General features: G+C 48.5%; 1 protein-coding gene across 6 annotated transcripts in view; it reads right to left on the bottom strand.

Annotated features, from left to right (window-relative positions):
- Positions 1–21,437, bottom strand: part of THRB (thyroid hormone receptor beta) — a 437,024-nt gene that overhangs the window by 13,413 nt on the left and 402,174 nt on the right. For all 6 annotated transcript variants that reach the window (XM_018041847.1, XM_018041845.1, XM_018041848.1 and 3 more), the window contains 4 exons: positions 21,275–21,375; positions 15,636–15,783; positions 12,475–12,680; positions 2,517–2,663 (listed from right to left, as the gene is read on the bottom strand). In XM_018041847.1, coding sequence (XP_017897336.1) covers positions 2,517–2,663; positions 12,475–12,680; positions 15,636–15,783; positions 21,275–21,375 — 602 coding nt within the window. The remainder of the gene's footprint in view (positions 1–2,516; positions 2,664–12,474; positions 12,681–15,635; positions 15,784–21,274; positions 21,376–21,437) is intronic.

Below are 21,437 nucleotides of genomic sequence, written 5' to 3' on the forward strand. Positions count from 1 at the left end.
CTGCCTAGGGCAGAGGTCCTGTCTGCAGCCCGCTCACCGACACCAAGGGCTTGATAAACACGCATTGCGGGCCCCGCCTCTGAGGGTCTGCATGCGCCCAAGTTCCCAGGTGATGCCCACACACCTGGTTCAGGGACCCGCTCTTGAGAACCATGGACACAGAGTGGCAAAGAGAAATGACTAGTCTGATAAATCCATTGATTTTAGTTGTTTTTAGAGTATATAGACTTGGGCAGGCCCCATCTTTACAGCCAAGTCTGATGACAGATGAAGTAGTTTTCTTTTGAAAACTTCCTATTTGTGAGTTCACATGTAAATAAAAGCAGAGTAAAGATTTGTCAAGGATCTCCAGTGTTTAAAAACTAGGCCAGATGCCTGTTCTTCAAAGAGGCATTTAGGGTGAGGTTTGTTTCCACGTGTGGGCAGACAGTCTCTAAGTCACCTAAGAACCCTCCATTGTGGGGAGGCCCCGGGGGGCCTGCCCAGGGGAGAGGCGGGGGTGCCCACAGACCCGCCTGCCCCAGGAGTGCAGTGCTTGGTCGGCTGGCAGGAGTGTGTGTGCCCTGCACTCAAGAAACGGTTCTGACGTGTGCTCTTGGCAGCTCTGCCAGCAGCCATTTCAGAGCTTTCGAAGCCCTTGGTTGGTGGGCTGGCATGGGCCTCAGAAGAAAGTTATCTTGAGTGTGATTTGAACAGCAGGTGGATCCAACTGCCACTGGCAGAAACTTCCAGTTCTGGAGCCCACCTGGGATCTGGAGCCCACTCCACAGGTAGCTCACGGCCTGCGCCGTTCATGGCCCTCTTTGGGGTTCCAGAGTGTCAAAAGGGACTTCACTGGTGGTTCAGTGGTTAAGACTCTGTACTTCCAATACAGAGGGCTCAGGTTTGATCCCTGGTGGGGAACTAAGATCCCACATGCCACACAGTGCCACCAAAAGATTAAAAAAAAAAAAAAAAAAAGATAGTGTCAAAGGGTAAAGGCCCTCAGGAGGCCCCAAGCACCAGAAACATATGTATCGCTGCTGTCAAAATGGTCTCCCCTCACTTTTTTTCAGTTTGGAGACTGGAAAATATCAAGGTTGAAAGAGAGGTGGAACCACAACTTTGAAGCAGAATTAAACTCCCGAGGGAAGCTTGAGGGGAGAGGCTTGCCACACTCGGGCCTGGAAAGTTCCGGGCCGAGCTCTCATCCTTGCCAAGGACACAGAGCACGGTGTGTTTGTTACTGGTGGTGGCAACGGCTTCTTTTCCTTCATTCACTACACAGCTCTCAGTGGCTGGTGGCCTTACGCTTTACATTTTCTGGAAAACTTTTCCTGGTGGGTATTCCAAGTGGAACACAGGACTGATAGGCTAGCTTGCCTTGTAGAAGTAGCCAACTCCAGTATTTTCTCAGACACCAAGGACTGAGAAAAGAGGACACAGCCCAGAGACAGAGGGCTAAGAGAGGTTCGGGAAAACAGATTCAACCCAGCACCCAAAAACAAGAGCTGACACCGGGAGTGAGAGGAAAGGCGTCCTGGGCACAGACGGGACGGACACTTTCTAGAGGGCAATTTGGCAATGCGTGGTAAGTCCTCAGAGGAGCAGCCTAGGTACTTAAATTCCACTTCTGGGATTCGCCCCAGGAAACAGGCTGTTCGGTGAACAGGGCTTAGGCACCAGAATGCTCGTTGAAGAATATTTACATTATTGAAAAATTGGGTATCCCGTAAAAGCAGATAACCTAAATTATGGGAGATGTGTTCTTTAGAATGGGCCTTCCCAGGTGGCTCAGTGGTAAAGAACCCACCTGCCAATGCAGGAGATGCAAGAGACACGGGTTTAATCTCTGGGTCTGGAAGATCCCCTGGAGGAGGAAATGGCAACCCACTGCAGTATTCTTGCCTGGAGAATCCCAGGTGGTATCTTAGTTCCCTGACCAGGGCTCAAACCTATGCCCCCTGCAGGCGACGGGCTGAATCTCACCACTGGACTGCTAGGGACACCCTCTACCCCACCCCACCCCATTTCACTTATTCTTGAGGATGAAGAAACCACCACAAAGCCAGCCTGCTGGGATACGAAGTGGAAATAATATAGACAGAGACTCAAAGAGCAGTGGCCCCATGCCAAATGGGTAGAGTTCATCTCTTTGATCTTAATTTTCCCCATCTGTAAAGTGGGCTTAACAAAAGCTATCCTGCTGATCTATTAGAGACTGGATTTCATGAGGCATGCTTGAGCACGGCATCCAGGACATCACAATGCCGACCTAGAGGAGGTGAGACTGTCTGATTCTCCTGGGCCTGGAGTCGGGCAGTGGAGAGGCCCCTCATGGGCCTCACGTGATGGATCGTGACCAACAGAGGAGGTGGGGAAACACGCGGGACAGCGCCTTGTCATTTCGTGCTGCCGTAGTTTTCATATGACTTTTTGTAAGTCCCAACCGATTAGTATTAAATTACACGTAATACTCAGGAACTCAATGGAACTAATCATGAATACGAACAAAGAAGGAAAAGCAATCTCCTCACCTCACAAAACATAGGCAACTTTTTGGCAAAATCCACCACTCTGGTAATCGCTGGTGTGATGATTTTTGTGAAATGGCTGAAGGCTTCCAAGTCGACCTTTCCACCTTCCGGGGCGTTCACTATCGGCGCCTGTCCGATATCTTCGGGCTGAGGAGGAGAGACAAGGAGGATTTAAATGAAGACACCGAACGGGTCACTGATCACGGTTCTCGCGCGGCAGGAAATCTCTCCTGAACTGACATATTACGGTTTCCACGTCGTTCCCTGACAGACCGTACAGTTTCCAAGACCTCGAGTTCTCTGAGCAAAGATATATGTTCTTGGTCATCGCTTTCAAAGGCCCCCAGTGATCACGGTCACAGGGCTGTTGCTGTGGAAAGACACCGTGAGAGAAAGAGGGAGGGAGAAGAAACAAGAATCTGACTTTCTGCGTGCATGAAGGGGAACTACGTCCGGGGCTCTGGGTGCTGTGTTCAGAGCAGGGCACACTCTGTGGGTGTCCTCCTGTGGGCGGTGGGCAGGAAGGGGGAGGCCCGCACACAGGACCCACGCATTCGCTCTTGCTTGCGACGCCTTTAGCTTGGGTCCCAGTCTGCCCTCCAGAGGCCAGCCCGAGGCTAGCTCCTCAACTGGGACCGCAACTGTGGCCTCTCCTTGTATCTCCTGTGCTCAATGGTGCTCCCTGCCAGCAACAGTCCTCCCCACTGCCCTTTCTGGTCCTTGCCATGGTACTGACTGCCTTGGGTGGTCCTCACCCAATCCCTGATGGACAGGTGAGCGAAGGCCCAGGGGGATTCAGGACGGTCCTGAGGCCAGGACTGGTCCCTGCTCTTCCGGGAGGCCGTGCCTGGGGTCAGAGGAGCCGACACTGCCTGATGGCGGTGCTCTTTGCCCAGAATCACGGTGGACAGGCAGGAGCCAGGCGGCCAGGCTGGGAGGCGGGAAGAGGGCAGACAGGGCAGGACGTATGGGCTCCGGGAGCCAGTCCAGCAAGTCCGAGCCCTCACCGCAGAGTGGCTGCCGACGCCACCGCTGGGGACGGACTGCGTCTGCCTCCGCAGGCCCAGACTTGACTGTGCCTCTGAGTGACCCCCAGAATTGCCGACTCAGTAGGTCCCTGTTAGAGAATCTGCATTTCCACCAGCTCCCCAGGGCACGGGTGCCGCCGGCCCGAGCCTGCACGCTGAGCAGCACTGGGGGAGCAGTGACCATGCCCAGCCTGGGGGACCCGCTTCCTGCGTGGCTTCCCCCATCGCCCCCGCTGCTGCTCTCGCCTCCTTTTTAGCACAAAGACAAGCAAGGATGGTTCCTTCACTCTCCTACTGCCAGGGCACCAGGTCGGAGGGGTGGCCCAGGCCGTCCAAAGGTGTGATTGGAGATGTACAGACTGGGGTCGAGGGCGGGGGGATTTTTCAATCTACTACATAGAAAAGGATGACAGCATTGACCTATTTTGGGTTCTCCAGGAGGTTTTTTGTTTTTTCTACTTTTTTGGGGACAGCAAGCGGATGGGAAAGAAAGCTGGTTTCTGTCTTGTTTCATATCAGTGACTATGTTTTGGGGCAACTGTCAGCACAGCAAGCCCACGGAAGGCTGCTGGTTCTCCGGATGCAGATGGAATTGATGGGATAATCACAGGTACGGCATCTCTCTCTCCTGTCTCTGTCTCTCTCATACACTGAGTTAAGGGACAAGGACTTCCTTGATGGCAGAAAGCAAAGAGGGACTAAAGAATCTTTTGATGAGGGTGAAAAAGGAAAGTGAAAAAGCTGACTTAAAACTCAACATTCAGAAGACGAATATCATGGCATCCGGTCCCATAACTTTATGGCAAAGAGATGGGGCAAGAATGGAGAGAGTTACAGACTATTTTCCTGGGCTCCAGAATTACTGTGGACGGTGACTGCAGCCATGAAATTCAAAGACGCTTGCTCCTGGGAAGGAAAGCTACAACAAGTCTAGACTGTGCATTAAGAATCAGAGACATCACTTTGCTGACAAAGGTCCATACAGTCAAAGCTGTGGTGTCTCCAGTAGTCATGTATGGATGTGAGAGTTGGGCCATAAAGAAGGCTGAGTGCTGTAGAATTGACGTTTTTAAATTGTGGTACTAGAGAAGACTCTCTTCCAGGGGTAGAGAGTCCCCTGGATGGCAAGAAGCTCAAACCAGTCCATCCTAAAGGAAATCAGCCCTGAATATTCATTGGAAGGACTGATGCTGAAGCTGAAGCTCCAATACTTCGGTCATCTGATGCAAAGAATTGACTCATTTGAAAAGACCCTGATGCTGGGAAAGATTGAAGGCAGGAGGAGAAGGGGACGACAGAGGATGAGATGGTTGGATGGCATCACTGACTCAATGGAGATGAGTCTGAGGAAACTGGGAGAGAGTGATGGACAGGGAAGCCTGGCGTGCTGCAATCCATGGGGTCGCCAAGAGTCGGACACGACTGGGTGACTGAACAACAACAAGGGAAAAGGTACATCAGGGAGTCTGGAGGTGATTATTCCGATGCACACAGAAGCCTGGCACCCCGCAGGCCTCTTTGCTGGTCTCTCTGATCCCTGCCACTCCGAAATGCAGCCCGGCTCACCTGCGTGTCTGCTTTATAACTCTCTCACAAAGATCAACTAGTCAAAGGAACACGGTAAAAAGGTAGAGAGTTGTATACACACACACATAAGGTGATCTTTTTAAAAAATAAAAATAAAAATATTATTTTAATAACATAGTTTTGGCCTGGTTGACTCCAGACATCATCTCACTGAACACTGATAGATCTAATCTAATTGTATTGAATTGTCTTCAGTGTCTTTTGAAATGTCAGTGGCTAAATACTAATGTTAATGATTTCCATTTAATCTGTGAGTCTGTGGGGTATTTGAATTACCATCTGTGATACCTCTAAAGGTTTGAAAGATAGGAGGGAAATTGTATAAGGAAATCTGATAATTTTAATTAAAATTAAATGCCCAAATATAACAACCTCATGAGCTTTTCTGTTGACAAACAGCAGAGTAGGAAAAAAATTTTACTTTTAAGCTTTTGGATATCTACTGGAAAATACAATTGCTAGAAGTAAAACCATATGCAAAGTAAAAGCCTTCTATTATATCATTAAGCTTTATATCCAAAATAGATCTTGGATACTAGAAAAAAGAATATATGAATTGACCTGAGTTAAAGTATCACGTATAAGAAGTTAAAGTTGACAATGCAACCTTGTTTGTGACTTCCCTGAATATTTTTTACCCATAAAACAACATATTATTTGCTAAAATATTTGGAAGATGTTAAAAATATAATACAAACACTTGGCACACTTGAATCTACTGGTATCTTCCTCCAGCAAGTAGCCTGTAGTCTACTCACTGAACACATTTGCTCATATGCACGTGTGTGTTTTTGCACATGAGCTCAAACTCAGAGACTAAGGATAGGTCCCCGGCATGCAGACTCAGCAGTGGAGACTTGGGGAGCGGGCCTTTTGTGTCTGTGGATCAAAGTGCCCACCCCAGTATTCTGGCCTGGAGAATCCCATAAACTGTATAGTCCATGGGGTTGCAAAGAGTCAGACACGACTGAGCGACTTTCACTTTACTTTGCTTTTCCTTCTGGGGCTGCCTCCTAGCCTCCCCCAGACTTCTGCTTTTTAAAAACTCTTCACTTCAGTCTCATCTCTGCCAATTCCAACTCTAACTTCTCTCTGAAGCCCTCCCAGATGGCCTTGGTGGGAGACGGCGTCCACCTTATTTGAATACACAAGGTGGCCCAGGTAACCCCTCATCGGGCATCGAGGCATTGTTACTTTTATTGTAGGTATGAAAAGTGAACGTGTTAGTCTCTCAGTCATGTCTGACTCTGCAGCCCCATGGACTGTAGCCTGCCAGGCTCCTCTGTCCACGGAATCCCAGGCAGGAATACTGGAGTGGGTTGCCATTGCTTTCTCCAGGGAATTGTAGTTACATAGGTATACATCCCTTCTCAAGACAGGGGAATATGCCTTGAGGGACTTTGTCTGCTGTGCAGAGGGCACTGGGCCAAGCAGTGAGGGCTGGCGGAGTGAACACAGGGGTGGATGTCTCTACACGTCCTACACGTCCTACGCGTCCTACAGTATTCGTTGTGCAGCTGCTATGGGGTCGGGCTTTGTCCTACACACTGAGGCTACAGAAACAGTACATCCTCAGAGAACCTTCACACGGTGACGGGACTTGGACAACAAATGAAATGAGCGCTCCCAAGAAAGAACGTTAATTTGTGATAAGACTGGAGGTGTCACGTATGGATGTGAGAGTTGGACTGTGAAGAAAGCTGAGCACCAAAGAATTGATGCTTTTGAACTGTGGTGTTGGAGAAGACTCCTGAGAGTCCCTTGGACTGCAAGGAGATCCAACCAGTCCATTCTAAAGGAGATCAGTCCTGGGTGTTCTTTGGAAAGAATGATGCTAAAGCTGAAACTCCCGTACTTTGGCCACCTCATGCGAAGAGCTGACTCATTGGAAAAGACTCTGATGCTGGGAGGGATTGAGGGCAGGAGGAAAAGGGGATGAGATGGCTGGATGGCATCACCGGCTCAATGGACATGAGTCTGAGTGAACTCCGGGAGTTGGTGATGGACAGGGAAGCCTGGCGTGCTGCAATTCATGGGGTCGCAGAGTTGGACATGACGGAGTGACTGAACTGAACTAATAATACATGCGGCTCGGGAGGTCAGGTGACCAGCCAGGCCCCTTTGAGATGTCAGGTGTGAGCTTTATCTTGAAGAACGTCAAGAGGGCAGCCTTCCACAGACACAGAGGACATTTAAGGCGTAGGGCAAACCCACTCCATAGTCCCAAGGTCTGAGAGGAGGCCCATGCGGTAGGCGCAGACATGGCATGCAATACAGGATGGGAGGCATGCAAGGGTGCCACCATGATGGGCCCTCAGGGGCCATGGAGAGGAGATGGGCGAACTTTAAATGCAACGGAGCACCGCTGAAGAGCTTTAAACAGGAGAGCAGCCATGACGAGATGTACAGTTGCTACATGGAGGAGGGATGCAGGAGCCAAAGGAAGAGACGGGAGAACAGGGCAAGAGGGGAAGTGGGTGGCAGCAGAGACGGAGAAAGGGGAGACCTGGAGGGGGCCAGGGGGCGAAGGGCGATGAGGAGCCCAGCAGCTGTCCTCTGGGCAGTGGGGGTGGAGGCGCACAGAACGAGAAATTCAGGGGTGTGTGCGGACATGGCTTTGACCCCAGCTCAGCACTAGAGGAGGCTGGTACGACATAAACTGAGACAGACCGAGGTTTTCTGCTTTGGCATCGGAATCGTTCAAGGGGAGTAGGAAGTACTCTGGTTAACCTCTTTGCAAGTGGCTCTCATGAAGCTGAGGGCTTCCTGGCTTGGGTCTCTGGCACAAGCAGAGGGGATAGGGCCAGACGGGACTCTTCTATCCTTCTGAGTGATCACAGGGCGTCTCCCCTCACCTTTGTGGTGGGGTTGTTGTTCAGTCCCTAAGTCATGTCCAACTCTTTGCAACCCCATGGACTGCAGCACGCCAGGCTCCCCTGTCCTTCACCATCTCCCAGAGCTTGCTCAAACTCAAGTCCATCGAGTCGGTGACGCCATCCAACCTATCTCATCCTCTGTCATCCCCTTCTCCTTTTGCCTTCAGTCTTTCCCAGCATCAGAGTCTTTTGTGGTGGTGGGTAGGGGACAAATGGTGATAAAAGGTCTCTGGGCCTTGGGACATTACTACCCAACTGCTCCCTTCTCCTGGGATGAGCAGGGGACAGGATGGTGAGAATGGTGGTGTGTGGATGATGCGCTGAGTAACCCCGTAGGGGGTTGTTAATGACACGCCAAGATCTCATGCCGATTACTTTCATATCACTGATAACAGCACCAAAGCAGCCAAGCCTCAGACAGGAAGTAACTTACCCAAAGTCACATAATTAAAGAGCAACAGAGCAAGCAGTGAATTCAGGCTGCCTGGCCCCAATCTCTACACACATAACCAAACATAACAACACTGCCTTCATCTGACGTAGTGTGATAATCATTTTGAGTGACAGTAGCCTTCCTGGCTTGCTGCATTTGTCTTGTGACCTGTCTACTCAGACCACACGTGGCCAAACCACCCATCCTGCCTCATCCTTTCTGAGACGATTCCCAAGGAGAATGTGTGACATCAGACAGTAGCTCTGCCAGGGGAAAAGCAGGGCAGGCCCGCCCTGGTTCTGATGGTCACATTTTACACTGGGTGGAAAATCCACCCAAAGGCATACCTTCACATGTGCATGAAAGGAGCAGAGAAATAATGAGACAGGCTGGGGCCTGGGACCCTTGGCTGCGGTGCTTGTACCTGGACACACCTCGCCTCCAGCAACAAAATAAAAAAGAAACCATCAGGGACTAAAAAAAACTGTGAGCATGCACAGTTGGGGCAAATTCTGGACAACAAGATACACAAAGACCAAAAAACCACTTCTGAAGAGCTGGGAGCAAAAGCAGGATACTGCGCATGCCCCCTGCACTCAACACCAGCAAAGGGGCTGGCAGACCACCTACGACACTCTGCAGTCCGACCCTTGGACTCACCCCTCCTCTCACCCCATACAAGAAACCAGCTCGCTCCGTTTCCCTGGGGCAGTGAGCAAGCAGGAGAGACCGTCCCACTGCAGCTGCAGGAGCCCAGATAAAGCCTCGCCCGAACAGCTTGTCTGGCCCCTGATCAATTTCTATTGATTGAGGGAGACCAGAAACCCTGGTTAAAAAAAAAACAATAATAACACAGTGTCAGCAGACAATACTGTTGCTGGTAGGGGTCTACTTCGAGCCAACGTCGTCCATGCTGGGCAGGTGCGGATGTGAGCGCCTTGGTGGAGACCTTGCTCTCCCTTGTCAGGCACGAGCTTCTTGCCCCTGTCTCAGCCCACATCTGCTTGTCCTCATCACTGTCATCACACAGGGACTGGCGCTCTGTACCTCCAGAGATTTGAGGGGATTGGAGAATGACTTAAATGCTTTTGGAAATAGTTGTAAAGAGTGGTTTTAAAATCACTGAAAATCTGCAAGGCTTTTACAAAAGTTCCTTTACTTGCCAAAGACACAGACATGCTGATTTGAACCCCAGGTCAAACCACCAATCTCTGTTTATGACTTGAGTCCTGGTATTAAGGTTAAAAAATGATGAAGAAACTCCTTTCGGGGAGTAAGCTACTTGCCCATTCCAGATAAATGGATACTTCCAGCTTTCATGACAACATATAATTTATAATCCCTTTGTTGGAGAAGACTCTTGAGAGTCCCTTAGACTGCAAGGAGATCCAACCAGTCCATTCTAAAGGAGATCAGTCCTGGGTGTTCTTTGGAAGGAATGATGCTAAAGCTGAAACTTCAGTACTTTGGCCACCTCATGTGAAGAGTTGACTCATTGGAAAAGGGCCAGGGAGGGATTGGGGGCATGAGGAGAAGGGGATGACAGAGGACGAGATGGCTGGATGGCATCACCCACTCGATGGACGTGAGTTTGAGTGAACTCCAGGAGTTGGTGATGGACAGGGAGGCCTGGTGTGCTGCAATTCATGGGGTCGCAGAGTTGGACACAACTGAGCGACTGAACTGAACTGATGACTTTGCTACACTATTATTAACAATAATAGGCCTCCTCAAATATTTTTCCAGACAAGATGGGCCATCATCACATAAAAATAGATGAAATAATATATGTAGTGGTGTTGTAAGCAAAAAAAGTGGTATTGGCCACACAGGAGATGCAAGTCCTCACGTATAGAAGCCAGTTCTGTACATGGATACTTATGAAACAAAGCTGTCTTTAATAAAGGATTTTTAACGGCCTTGCAGGAATAATTTGCAACCCGCAAGAGTCACTTTTAATCCTGAGCATAAATACTCAATCACAACCACCCAGCTGCAGGGAGCACGTGTGTGTCCGGCGGCTGAGACGGCGGGCTTAGCTGTGCTCTCTGAGGGTGGATCCATGGAACTCGATGGTCCATTTCACAGATATTTATTGCGCTCAGTTCTGGCTATCTACTGCTGCATAACAAACTCTCCCCAAACCTGAAACAACACTTTTTCATTTAAAACAATACATTTTCACTGTCTCTCAGAGTTCTGGGTGGTTCTCCAGGGGTCCCTCATGAAATCGCAGCAGAGACTGGTGCCATCTGCAGGTGACTGCAGTCACACCGCTGGTGCCTGGGTGGGTGGGAAGTCTCTCCACATGGCTGCCTGGGGCCTCCTCCCAGCATGGCGCTCTCAAGGTAGCGGGACTCTCACTCTTTTAGTTTGTTAGGGCAGTTGGCTTCCCTCAGAGACCACCTGGCATCCCTCTCCAAAATAACCAACTGGAAACTGCAAGGCTTCTTATGACCCAGCCTTAGGAGTCACTCTGCCCAAATCCATCGCTTCAAGGAATCACAGCCCAGCCCAGATTCAAGGGGAGAGAGAGGACTAGATTCCACCACTCCCTGGTGAAGAAAGGGAGGAAAGTCTTGATTGGCAGTCACCTTAGGGAAAAGCTACCGTCAGCTTCAACTACACACGTGACAGACACTGAAGGTGACAGAGCTGAATGGAACTCTGTCCTTCCCCCAAGGAAATATGGGGTGGCCCAGGCACAGAAGGGAACTGGCTGATAGAAACAAAGCTCACTGTAGAGACAGACGGGATGATGGAGGCGTTCTGTCTCCTCCAGCATCCCTCTAGGAAAAACTATCCTGGAGAAAAAACAGTTCTTTGCATTTGGACCAAGAGGGACAGTTTCTTGAACATATTAAAGATCTAAAGAATATACACTTCATGGCAGCTCCATGATGGGTGGGGAGACAGGTGGGTAGAGCAGTGGCTCTGCAAACATCAACTTCCGGAACAAAGCCTTGTGCCTAGGTAACCTTGCAGCCCCAAAGAAATTCTACTGGCAAATCATTCTGTGCAATTCCTTTCCCGGTTCTTTCTATAGATGATCGAGAAAAGCATTACAAACCTTTGAGTTAAAGGTATGGATGTGGCTGTTTTAATAACTAAAAATCATGCTATCTTGGCTGAAGACTTGGCCAAAAACCCAAGTTGGCCGTTTGGCCACTTTATGGTGGGCAAACCTCAGGTGAGACACTGGAAAGGCTTGGGGCTTGGTTTGCATACCTGTAAAACGAGGATGGTGATTCCAGCCTACCTAACCCAAAGCGTCGTGAAGTCCAAATAAGCAATGGCTAGGAAGGCCTTTCACAATGGTTAGTTTTCGTTCATTTGTTTTTGACATGGACCATTTTTAAAGTCTTTATTGAATTTGTTACATTTTTCCTTCCATTTTATGTTTTGATGTTCTGGCCACAAGGCATGTGGGATCCCAGCTCCCTGACCAGGGACTGAACTGCACTCCCCACATTGAAAGCCCAAGTCCTAACCCCTGGACCACCGTAAAACCGCTAGTTTTATAAACATGTCAAACATGGATATTCCAAGGGTCTGGAAGGCCTGGTTTTTTTTTTCAACACTCCACTCCCCCATCCCTACTCCAGATTCTCATCTTCCCCCGGACCTGACAGCATTTATTTTAAACTCAACATTTTGACTTCCACTGATGTAAAAATACATTCGGTATATGGGTCACTTCTTTCTAGGGGTGATTCTAAACGGGATATTTTGGAGTGAGTTTAGGGGATGAAGTATGTATATAAATGGGCATCAGAGGGAAGACCTGAGTATAAAAAGGGAGAGCTGGCAGGTAAAGAATTTTGCTAATCAGTTGACCCAGGGCCGACGTACCTCACAGTAGAAGCAAAGCGCTAACTGCGTTAGAACTCAGTGACTCAAAGGCAGAAGATTGCCCCTGCACTCCCATCAGGAACAAGCAGGTGAACACCAGCATCCCGGGTTCTGAGCACCCACGGCACAGAGGCGAGGCGGGAGTGGAAGCAGAAGCGGAAATGGAAGGGGCGGGGTCTTACCAGGAACTTCCGCTTCTGCTTCCAGTGGCTGCCCTGGGCGTTGGTGGCCACGTGGGCCTCGGTGACGGTCTTGATGAGCTCCCATTCCTGGTCAGTGGGCTCTGGCTTGTGCCCCATGGATCTCTGCAGCTCCTCCCGCCGCCTCTTCTCCCGGTTCTCCTCGATGAGCTTCCTCTTGGCCAGACGCTTGCTGTCGTCTAGGACCACTGCGGGGGGAGAGGGACACAGAACAGACGTTCTCCAGACAGCTGGCCGACCCGCGGGGGCTTGGGCGGCTCAGAGGGGGTCACCTCGAGTCCGTTCCTCCTTAGGCGGCAAACTGCCACCGGCTAGCCACTGTCCACCACAAGCCCCAGCACCAATTTCCCAAAGCCTAGCCAGCTTTCCAAAACGAAGGGGGGTAGGGGAGACACACTCGGACACCGGGCATCTTAGCTCCACAGAGGGTGACCCTAAATAAGAAAGAAGCAGAGCCAGGTAAAGCCCATCCCACCTAGAGGTGGGTCTGTCTAGCCAGTCATCTGAATTCACTCTTAAGGTGTCTGTTCCTTCCCAAATGGCTCTTAGTAAGGACTTCAGGTTAAAAAAATTCTGGAGCAGTAAACAGAGGCTGGTATCCCTTTCTCAGAGGGAAAAGGAGTCTTGCTCTTCATTTGTTTACTCAAGGCTGATTAAAGTGGCTAGGAGCTTGGTTAGGCCAAGCTCAGCCCTCACAGACACTTTCTTTGCATTGCGGTATACCTGGTCAACCCTCAAAGTGATTAAAGAGCCCAGGCTTTGGAATCTAGAAAGACTGGGGCTTCAATCCTGAGACTACCACATTCTAGCTGTGTGACCTCCAGCAGCTTACTGAGGCTCTCTGAGCTTCTGTTTCTTCCAGTATAAAATGGGATCAATAAGACCTACTTTGCAGGGTATCAGTATGATGATGCAGGACACATGCTCAGTAAATAGAGCCGTGAATTGTATCATTTATCCGTGGTCCCTACCTTTTTGGCACCAGGGACTTATTGTGTGGAAGAGACTTTCTTTTTTTTCCCATGGATTGCAGGTTGGGGGATGATCTGGGGATGATTCCCACACATTGCATTTATTGTACATGTCATTTCTAACCTAATGCTACTGCTGATCTGACAGGTGGTACCAGTTCAAGGGCCAGAGGCTGAGGACCCCTGATAAGCAAAAGGGAAATCAGAAGTGCAGGTAAGAGCAACCTATGCCTCTGTGGTTAATTTCCAAAAGGAAACTATTTCACCAGACTCTTAGTAGCTCTCAGTGGCACGGAAAGGCTTGGGGTTCATACTACAGAGTGTGTTTTACCACTGCTGGATCTCAGCTCTGATCTAGCCCAACTCCCTCTTTCACAGAGAAGGAAGAAGGCGATCATGACTTCCCGAAAGTCACACAGCAAGTTCATGGCCAGGCCAAGGTAAGACCCAGGACCCCTGACTGCACACCTAGAACGTCATCGTCCTAGGGCCCTTTCCTGAGGAAGGTGTGACCTGCTAGGGAAAGGAAGTTTTTTTTTTTAAAGCAGGCATAGCAGAGGAAGAGAACCAAAAGTGCCTGGTGAACCCATAAACAGAGAATGAAACCCTGATCATGGAGATGGGGTTGGATCTTTAAAGTGAGGGGAGCACTTAGAAATGTGGGCAGGCTGGGTGAGCCCCGTGAACTCAGCATGGTCCACCCATCAAAAGGAGGCAAGGAGAGGGCTGTGCTTATAGCCCCACTCCCCAAATGCTTCCCTGGTGTCAGGGATCGTGGCAAATTAGACGTGTATTATTCTAACTGAATCCTAAGATCAGCGATAACTTCCCACAAGGGAAACCTGAAATTAAGTCCAGTGGGCACACAGCGAGTAAGTGGCAGACCCAGGACTCCAGCAGTTTTTCTGATTATAAAACCTGAGCTCTTATAATGAATGACTCACATGCAAGCAAGTTGCACTCAAAATGAATTTCCACCTAGTGCAGATTAACACTGAGTTTTTCAGGCTCATCAACTTTTGCATCTTTAACTGTCAGTAAAACGGTGCAGTGGACATGCAGCAGGTCCCTTCTCTCCACAGAACCTTAGCAGGCATTTCGTTGGCAACCAGTAAAAGCCTTTCGGAGACAAAGAACTCCGCCAGAGGTGGGGATTAACCCATGGTTTCCAGCCTCACGCCCTGACACAACCCTTCTCCTTTTTTTCTATATAAAAGTTTCCCCTTCTGTCTTCTTTAATGGGCAAACCAAGGACGTTCCAGAGATGTTTGCTGCTGTTCTTAGAGAACTCTGTTTATCACATAAATGTGGCTGTGACTCTTTCCTCTTCCCGAGGTCCTCACGCATTCTTTTTTCCTTCCTCTTCTCTTTAAACTAAAAGTTGAAACCCTTCACCAATGTGCAAAAAATTTATGCCAGAAGAAACTAGTAACCCAGATACCTAGCAAAAGGGAGGGCACACATTCTGAATGGCACAATTCTTATTTCATGATGAGATTAATTAAAGTGACTGGTGTAAATCCCTTGCACAGTGTGGGGAAGAGACCCCGACGGCTAATCTCACTGCCATATGCTGTGGCACTTTGAAAACTGGGGAAGATGACTTCAGCTTGGAATGTTTTTATGAGCTAAAAATATAACAACAACAAAAAACCAACTGCAGGATGAGTCATGCAATAGGACTCAAGTTCACATTCTTTAGAAATTTCTGAACACGATGTTTTCTGCCAGTGCCCCGGCTCCAAAAATGCCCACAAAATAAATTCCTGTCTCTGCTTTTGGAAAAAAAAAGGAGAGAATTAGTCCATGCGGTTCTGACCACATGAATGCTGTGTGGAAAATTACACCTCATCAAGGTGGGTGGACAAGACCCCTCGTCTGTAACCTCTGTGCAAACGGAGTATGGCTGCCTGTCCTGCAAGCATGACGGGGACAGTTTAACCTCTGTCCCTCAGCCATCATCTGGATGCCTCTGGAGTCAGGAGCTGATGGGGAAGGTCGGATGGAAACCAACCAGCCATGGATGGGAGTGAGGGTCCCTGAAAGGGCTGGTGCTTGCCCCCTGTCCACAAGCATTCCTGCCTTCTTTCCTGCCTGGTTGTTGTCCTTGAGCCACCCTTTCCCGGGTCACCACTCCCTGAATATGAAGTAAAGGAAGCAATTGTTACTTACAATCTGTTGCCATGCCAACGTAGATGCATTTTTTAAAGCGACATTCCTGGCACTGATTTCTTGTGACTTTGTCTATGACACACTTTCCTTCATATTTACAGGAATAGGATGGATGGAGATTTTTCTGAATGGTTCTTCTAAAGAAACCCTACATGAAAGAGAAAGACCCAAGACAGCCGTTTCAGATTGTCTAGAAATAAAGGACCTCCGGCATTTTGCATCTTCCTAACCACGGGGCTGGTTTTGGACCTCACCTGTGTACAGGCCTGTAGCTCTACCCATTCCACTATAGGGCAGCTGACCCAAAGTGAATCTAAGGAGTTCTCAATCTGAGGAGAGGGAGAGGTCAGAAGCTGTGGAGTCATCATCTTTTTGGCATTTACTCAAAGCTAACGGGAAAATTGGTATTCACGCTTATATTTTCCAGTGAGTCATATAAATAATTTCACTTTATAGAATGCCACAATGTGAAAGCCTCTCAATCATGTCTCTTTGCCACCACAGGGACTGTAGCCCGCCAGGCTCCTCTGTCCCTGGGATTCTCCAGGCAAGAATACTGGAGTGGGTTGCCATGCCCTCCCGCAGGGGATCTTCCCGACCCAGGGACTGAACTTGGGTCTTCTGCCGTGTAGGCATTCTTTACCATCCGAGCCAAGCTTTGAAGAGGTCTGCTCTTTATCCTGGAGAATAGAAACGCTAGACACTTGTGCTGGTCTGTGAATTAGTGATGTAATCATCTAGTGTGTAAATGCACGCATTAACTGCCTTTAGAGATTTAGTTTAATTCTGGTTTTCGACTCTTGAGATGGCCGTGACCAGCGCAGAGAGCCCTTAAAGCAACAGTCACTGCGGAGGAGAAAAGTCCAAATTCTTCACCAAATTTTCCCCAAAGCTCGTGGCATTGGAGTTTTCCTTTCCTAGCACCCTGTTTCTCCAGAGTCTGCAGACACTTGCCCTAAAGTTCAGTGTTTCTCCCTCTCTCAAGGCACAGGAGAGGGCCACCTGAGGATAGAAGGGGGTTCCAGGCCTAGGTGACTTATGTAACCCCCTCATGGCCGTGTCACATGAGAATCCTTTCTGGCATGGTACTCAAGTCATAACGGCAGAAAGCACTCCTTGTGAGTGGCGCGGTGCAGAGTGCTGCAGACAGGCGCCATGCCTCTGTCTCTCCCACAACCTTCTGAGGTTGGAACTCTTAATATCTCCACCGCGGGGATTAAAAACTAAGCCTCAGACAGGTTAAATCACTTGCCCCAAATCACACGCTGGAACTGGAACCTGGGAATTGGACTGCAAGTGTTACTTATTTAACCGCTTATATGATATAAACTTAGTCCAGTTTTACTGTATTATTTAAATGTTTTAGATGAACATATTATAAACAGTCCCTTCTCACCCACTCTCAAAAAACCACATTGTTTTATGTTTTAGTATACATTAGCAAGGCACAACAGGTTTTAAAGGACTTGTCTGGTAAAGCTTAAAGGAACCTCCAACTTGGTTGCATAAACTGGACTTAGATGCCAGCTGATCTAGTGAAAGTGGCTCAGTCATGTCTGACTCTTTGCGACCCCATGCAAAGTAATTCCATGTATCCAATGCATGGAATTCTCCAGGCCAGAATACTGGAGTGGGTAGCCATTCCCTTCTCCAGGGGATCTTCTCAACCCAGGGATTGAACCCAGGTTTCCTGCATTGCAGGCAGATTCTTTACCAGCTGATCCACCAGGATTAAGCCCAAATTGTAATTATCCCATTTAACCGGCCCTGGCTTTGATTATGTACATATACCATTTGCATACTCCTCACTCAGACTCAGGAACTCTTCTTTACAAGGAAAAGGTCTGAGGGAGGATTTTACATTGGGCAAAGCAGAATAACACGGAGGAATGACGGGCTGAGGTTCAGGGACGTGGTGTCAGGGCGCATGTGCTCATCCCCGGTCACTTCTATTACTCAAGTCCTAACCGAAGAGCTGTCATGTTATATTTGGCTCTGGATCCTTTAACACTGAGCCCATTAGTTTGAATGATGTTGACGAACTGTCGTAAGACTCCCTAAAGCACACACGGGGCAGCAGCTGACATGTGTTTCCTGGGTATCCAAGGTGGGGTCCTGCCAGGCTTGGATGTCAGGGCCTACAGAGTGGAAACAAGCTTCCCTGCCGGCCCTCTCCACCCTGTCCTCTTCCCTGCCCCCCACCCTTCGAGGGTTGCACTCGCTTGAAAGGCAGAAGAAACAGAAATTCTAGCAAGAAGACAGATGTCACAGGCAGGGAGGAGGGCCACCAGCTGGCATCCTCCTTTTGGTTTCCCTGGAGGTGGCAACACCGAAGTCCAGGGCCTCCATGAGCACGCTGACCGCTGCTCTGAAGTTGGGAGACTGTTCCCTGAAGTCAGGAGACCTTTCCCCCCTTGTCTGCTCACACTGGCTCGTGTCAAGGGGCGGGGTGGGTGGGGGTGGGGAGTGGGTGGGTGATGGTGCCCACCGAGGAGTCAGACAAGAGCACGGAGAGGACGAGGTGATGAACCAGAAGCAGACGTAACGAGCATTTTTCCAAAAAGGCTTCTCTGGGAACCTTTAGAAGGAATGAATGAAATAACTGATGCGTGGCTTATTTTGAAAAAAAGAAAAATAAGTTGAGGCAGCAGGCTGTGCCATTCTTAGTGCCATCTTTTCTGTGGCTCATCTCGCTGCCTCTTCTTGGGCACTTCATGGACCAGATCCTTTTTAAGGCTCAGGCTTCCCCTGAGGCATGATAGAAGCAAATTTTGACACATGATGAAGGAACACTTCATTTGAGTAAATGTCCAAGATGGCAGGTTCCTTAATTTTAAAAAGGGAGAAACATCAACTTTTGTGAGTGAACTTGGATAGGAAATATTTACTTAAAAAAAAATCTTTTTGAGACAAAAGAGATGTCTCAGGGACAGAGTAAGGACATATCTTTCACTGATGAGTTGCTGCGGAGCAGAGGTTTTGCTTTTATAAATTGACATTAGACACGTTTCTCTGCATTTTGAGAAGAACTGAATCCATTTCTTAGTGGTCCAGATGATGCCGTAATCAGCGCTAAAAAGTGATTTATTGTAGGAGCATAAACTTTCTTTCTACAAAAGATGCATGAAAACTGGCCTATCCCAACAGACGAAACATCTGATCTGGAAGATTTCCACTGTCTTCTGGGCAAAAACAGGAAGAAAAGAGTCCCTCTGCACACGGTGAGTAGTGGGTAGAAATACTTGTAAATTACAGGTTTGAATAAACAAGACGTGAAGTGCAACTTTTTTCATTTTTGGCCGCTTTTAAAAGCCCTGTTTCATTTGAACATCTCTTTCGCTTTTTTTCCAAGATGCTCTGTCCTTATATTAAAAGATCTGTGTAACTGCCCTTGGGTTTCCCAGGTGACAGAAGAGACATGGGTTCAAACCCTGGGTCAGGGAAGATCCCCTGGAGAAGGGCATGACAACCCACTCCGGAATTCTTGCCTGGAAAATTCCATGGACAGCGGAGCCTGGCTGGCTGCAGTCCATGGGGTCACAAAGAGTCAGACACAACTGAGCGACTAAACAGCAAACAGCAGCAGGGAGCATTAAGTCCTCTGTAAGGTACACTTGGTTTTTAGAGTCACTTTGGGAGCTGAATGTTAAATGGAATTTTCATTAGAGTCGCTCCTAGAATTCAAAATTTGTCATTAAAAACTGATTTGAGAGAATCTCAACACTGCATAATCAGGTAGGTAAAACCCTTCTTAACTGGGGCTAATTTAGAAAAAAGACCCATTCGAATCGCTGAGCTTTTGGAATGAGGGAAAGCATCTATAGAAATGGTTTTATCAATTTCAAACAAAGCCCATAAAATTGGCCTTTCAAGAGACAGTCTGCAAGTTTCCCAATTAATAAACAGCCGCAACTTATTTGTAAATAATGCCATCAAACTCCTTATGATATTGTTTTCATAGATGTAATAGCAACCTTTAGCCCAATCTTTGTTAAAAGGTTACAAATTCTAGATCAAAGGAGTCTGGATGAATGAGAGCAATATTATATCACATTCCAAAAAAAGAGTCTTGCCTTGAGACCTTAAAAATGACCTCAAAAATGACCTCTTTTCACTGGATATATCATCTTAACACTTTAGTAGGCTACATGTTTCCTAATTTTGTGCACAGAAAGAAGGGAGTTTGCATGGAAAATCCTCCACGAGGGAAATGACACCCATCAGTATGAAAGCGAGCTAACATGTTGAATTTGGGGGTCTAGGGTCAAAGGTTAGGAGAAAAGGGGGTAGTTGGAGGAAGGAAAAGAGAGGAGAGGTGGTGAGGTAGGTGATGAATGAGGAAGACTGATTTGTTTTATGAATTTTAATATGATTTTTGCTCTAAAGTTTGTGATCATTTTGTGTAAAATAAGGTAAATAAAACATTCAACAAAAAAACTAAAGTTTTTCTCTGACTTGCTGCTGCTGCTGCTAAGTCGCTTCAGTCGTGTCCGACTCTGTGCGACCCCATAGACGGCAGCCACCGTCCCTGAGATTCTCCAGGCAAGAACACTGGAGTGGGGTGCCATTTCCTTCTCCAATGCATGAACGTGAAAAGGGAAAGTGAAGTCGCTCAGTCGTGTCCGACTCTTAGCGACCCCATGGACTGCGGCCCACCAGGCTCCTCCGTCCACGGGATCCTCCAGGCAAGAGCGCTGGACTGGGGTGCCATCGCCCCTCCGCTTCTCTGACTTACTGCCTCTTTTATAAAACATCAGCTGAGTGCCCTGGGCTAAGCTTTGTATGCCTTTACAGTGAACTTTATCTTCTAGGTTAGGTTGTTGGACCAAAACGTGTTTGCCAGAAACTCAACGTCATTTTGATAATGAAGATATAAGTTTGCAAATTCAGGTTCATTTTCCTGAAGTGCGCTGACTGTTGTTTGGCGGTGTATTCTCGTCCAGTGTCTCCTGCAGGTGGGTCTGGAGAGGATGTGATTGCTGAAGCACAACCAGAATTTACCCAGGGACTGCGGCCTGTGCCAACAGCCGGATTGGACAATTTCAGCATAGAATTGAACCTAAGTAGCCTCAAAGATAGTCCCTAATGGAACCCTGAAAAGTGAGCGTATTCAGTCAGGTTCACACTGGCAAACAGCTTGGGGTTGAGGCCAACTCTGTCCCCTGAAACACTCGAAATAAAGCAGGAGGAGAAATGGTCATTTCTTGGGAGGGTAACACGTTATAAAATATCAATGCGTTTTTAAACTGAAAAGGAGGCCTTTATCGATTTCTTTTCATTTAATCAATTTTTCTACCTGTTGGATGGCATCATAGACACAATGGACATGAGTCTGAGCAAACGCTGAAAGACAGTGGCCAGCGTGCCTGCTGCAGCCTGGCGTGCTGCAGTCCGCGGGGTCGCAAATGGCCGGACACCACTGAGCGACTGAATGACCACGCCCCCAGATCTCACACTCTCGCTAAACTTCATCTAGTTATTTTCGATTTGAAAAAAAAAATTCTGTCCTGAATATGCGCCCGACCCCCTCCCAAAATGAAGAGGTCCACCAGACACCCGGATGATCACAGCCCCTGAATGTCGGGGTTTGGTTCGAACTCGCGTTCCGGAGGCTCTGGGGAGGGGCCGGCGCGCGTTACCTTGCAGCCTTCGCACGTGATGCAGCGGTAGTGGTAGCCCGTGGCTTTGTCACCGCACACGACGCACAGCTCGTCCTTGTCTAAGTAACTGGGGATGTAGCCTGTGGGGAGGACAGAAGAGGAGGTGAGAAAGACACCACGTTCAAGTCAAAGACGCCACAGC

This window comes from Capra hircus, chromosome 27, assembly GCF_001704415.2.
Source record: "Capra hircus breed San Clemente chromosome 27, ASM170441v1, whole genome shotgun sequence".
Taxonomy (NCBI): Eukaryota; Metazoa; Chordata; class Mammalia; order Artiodactyla; family Bovidae; genus Capra; species Capra hircus.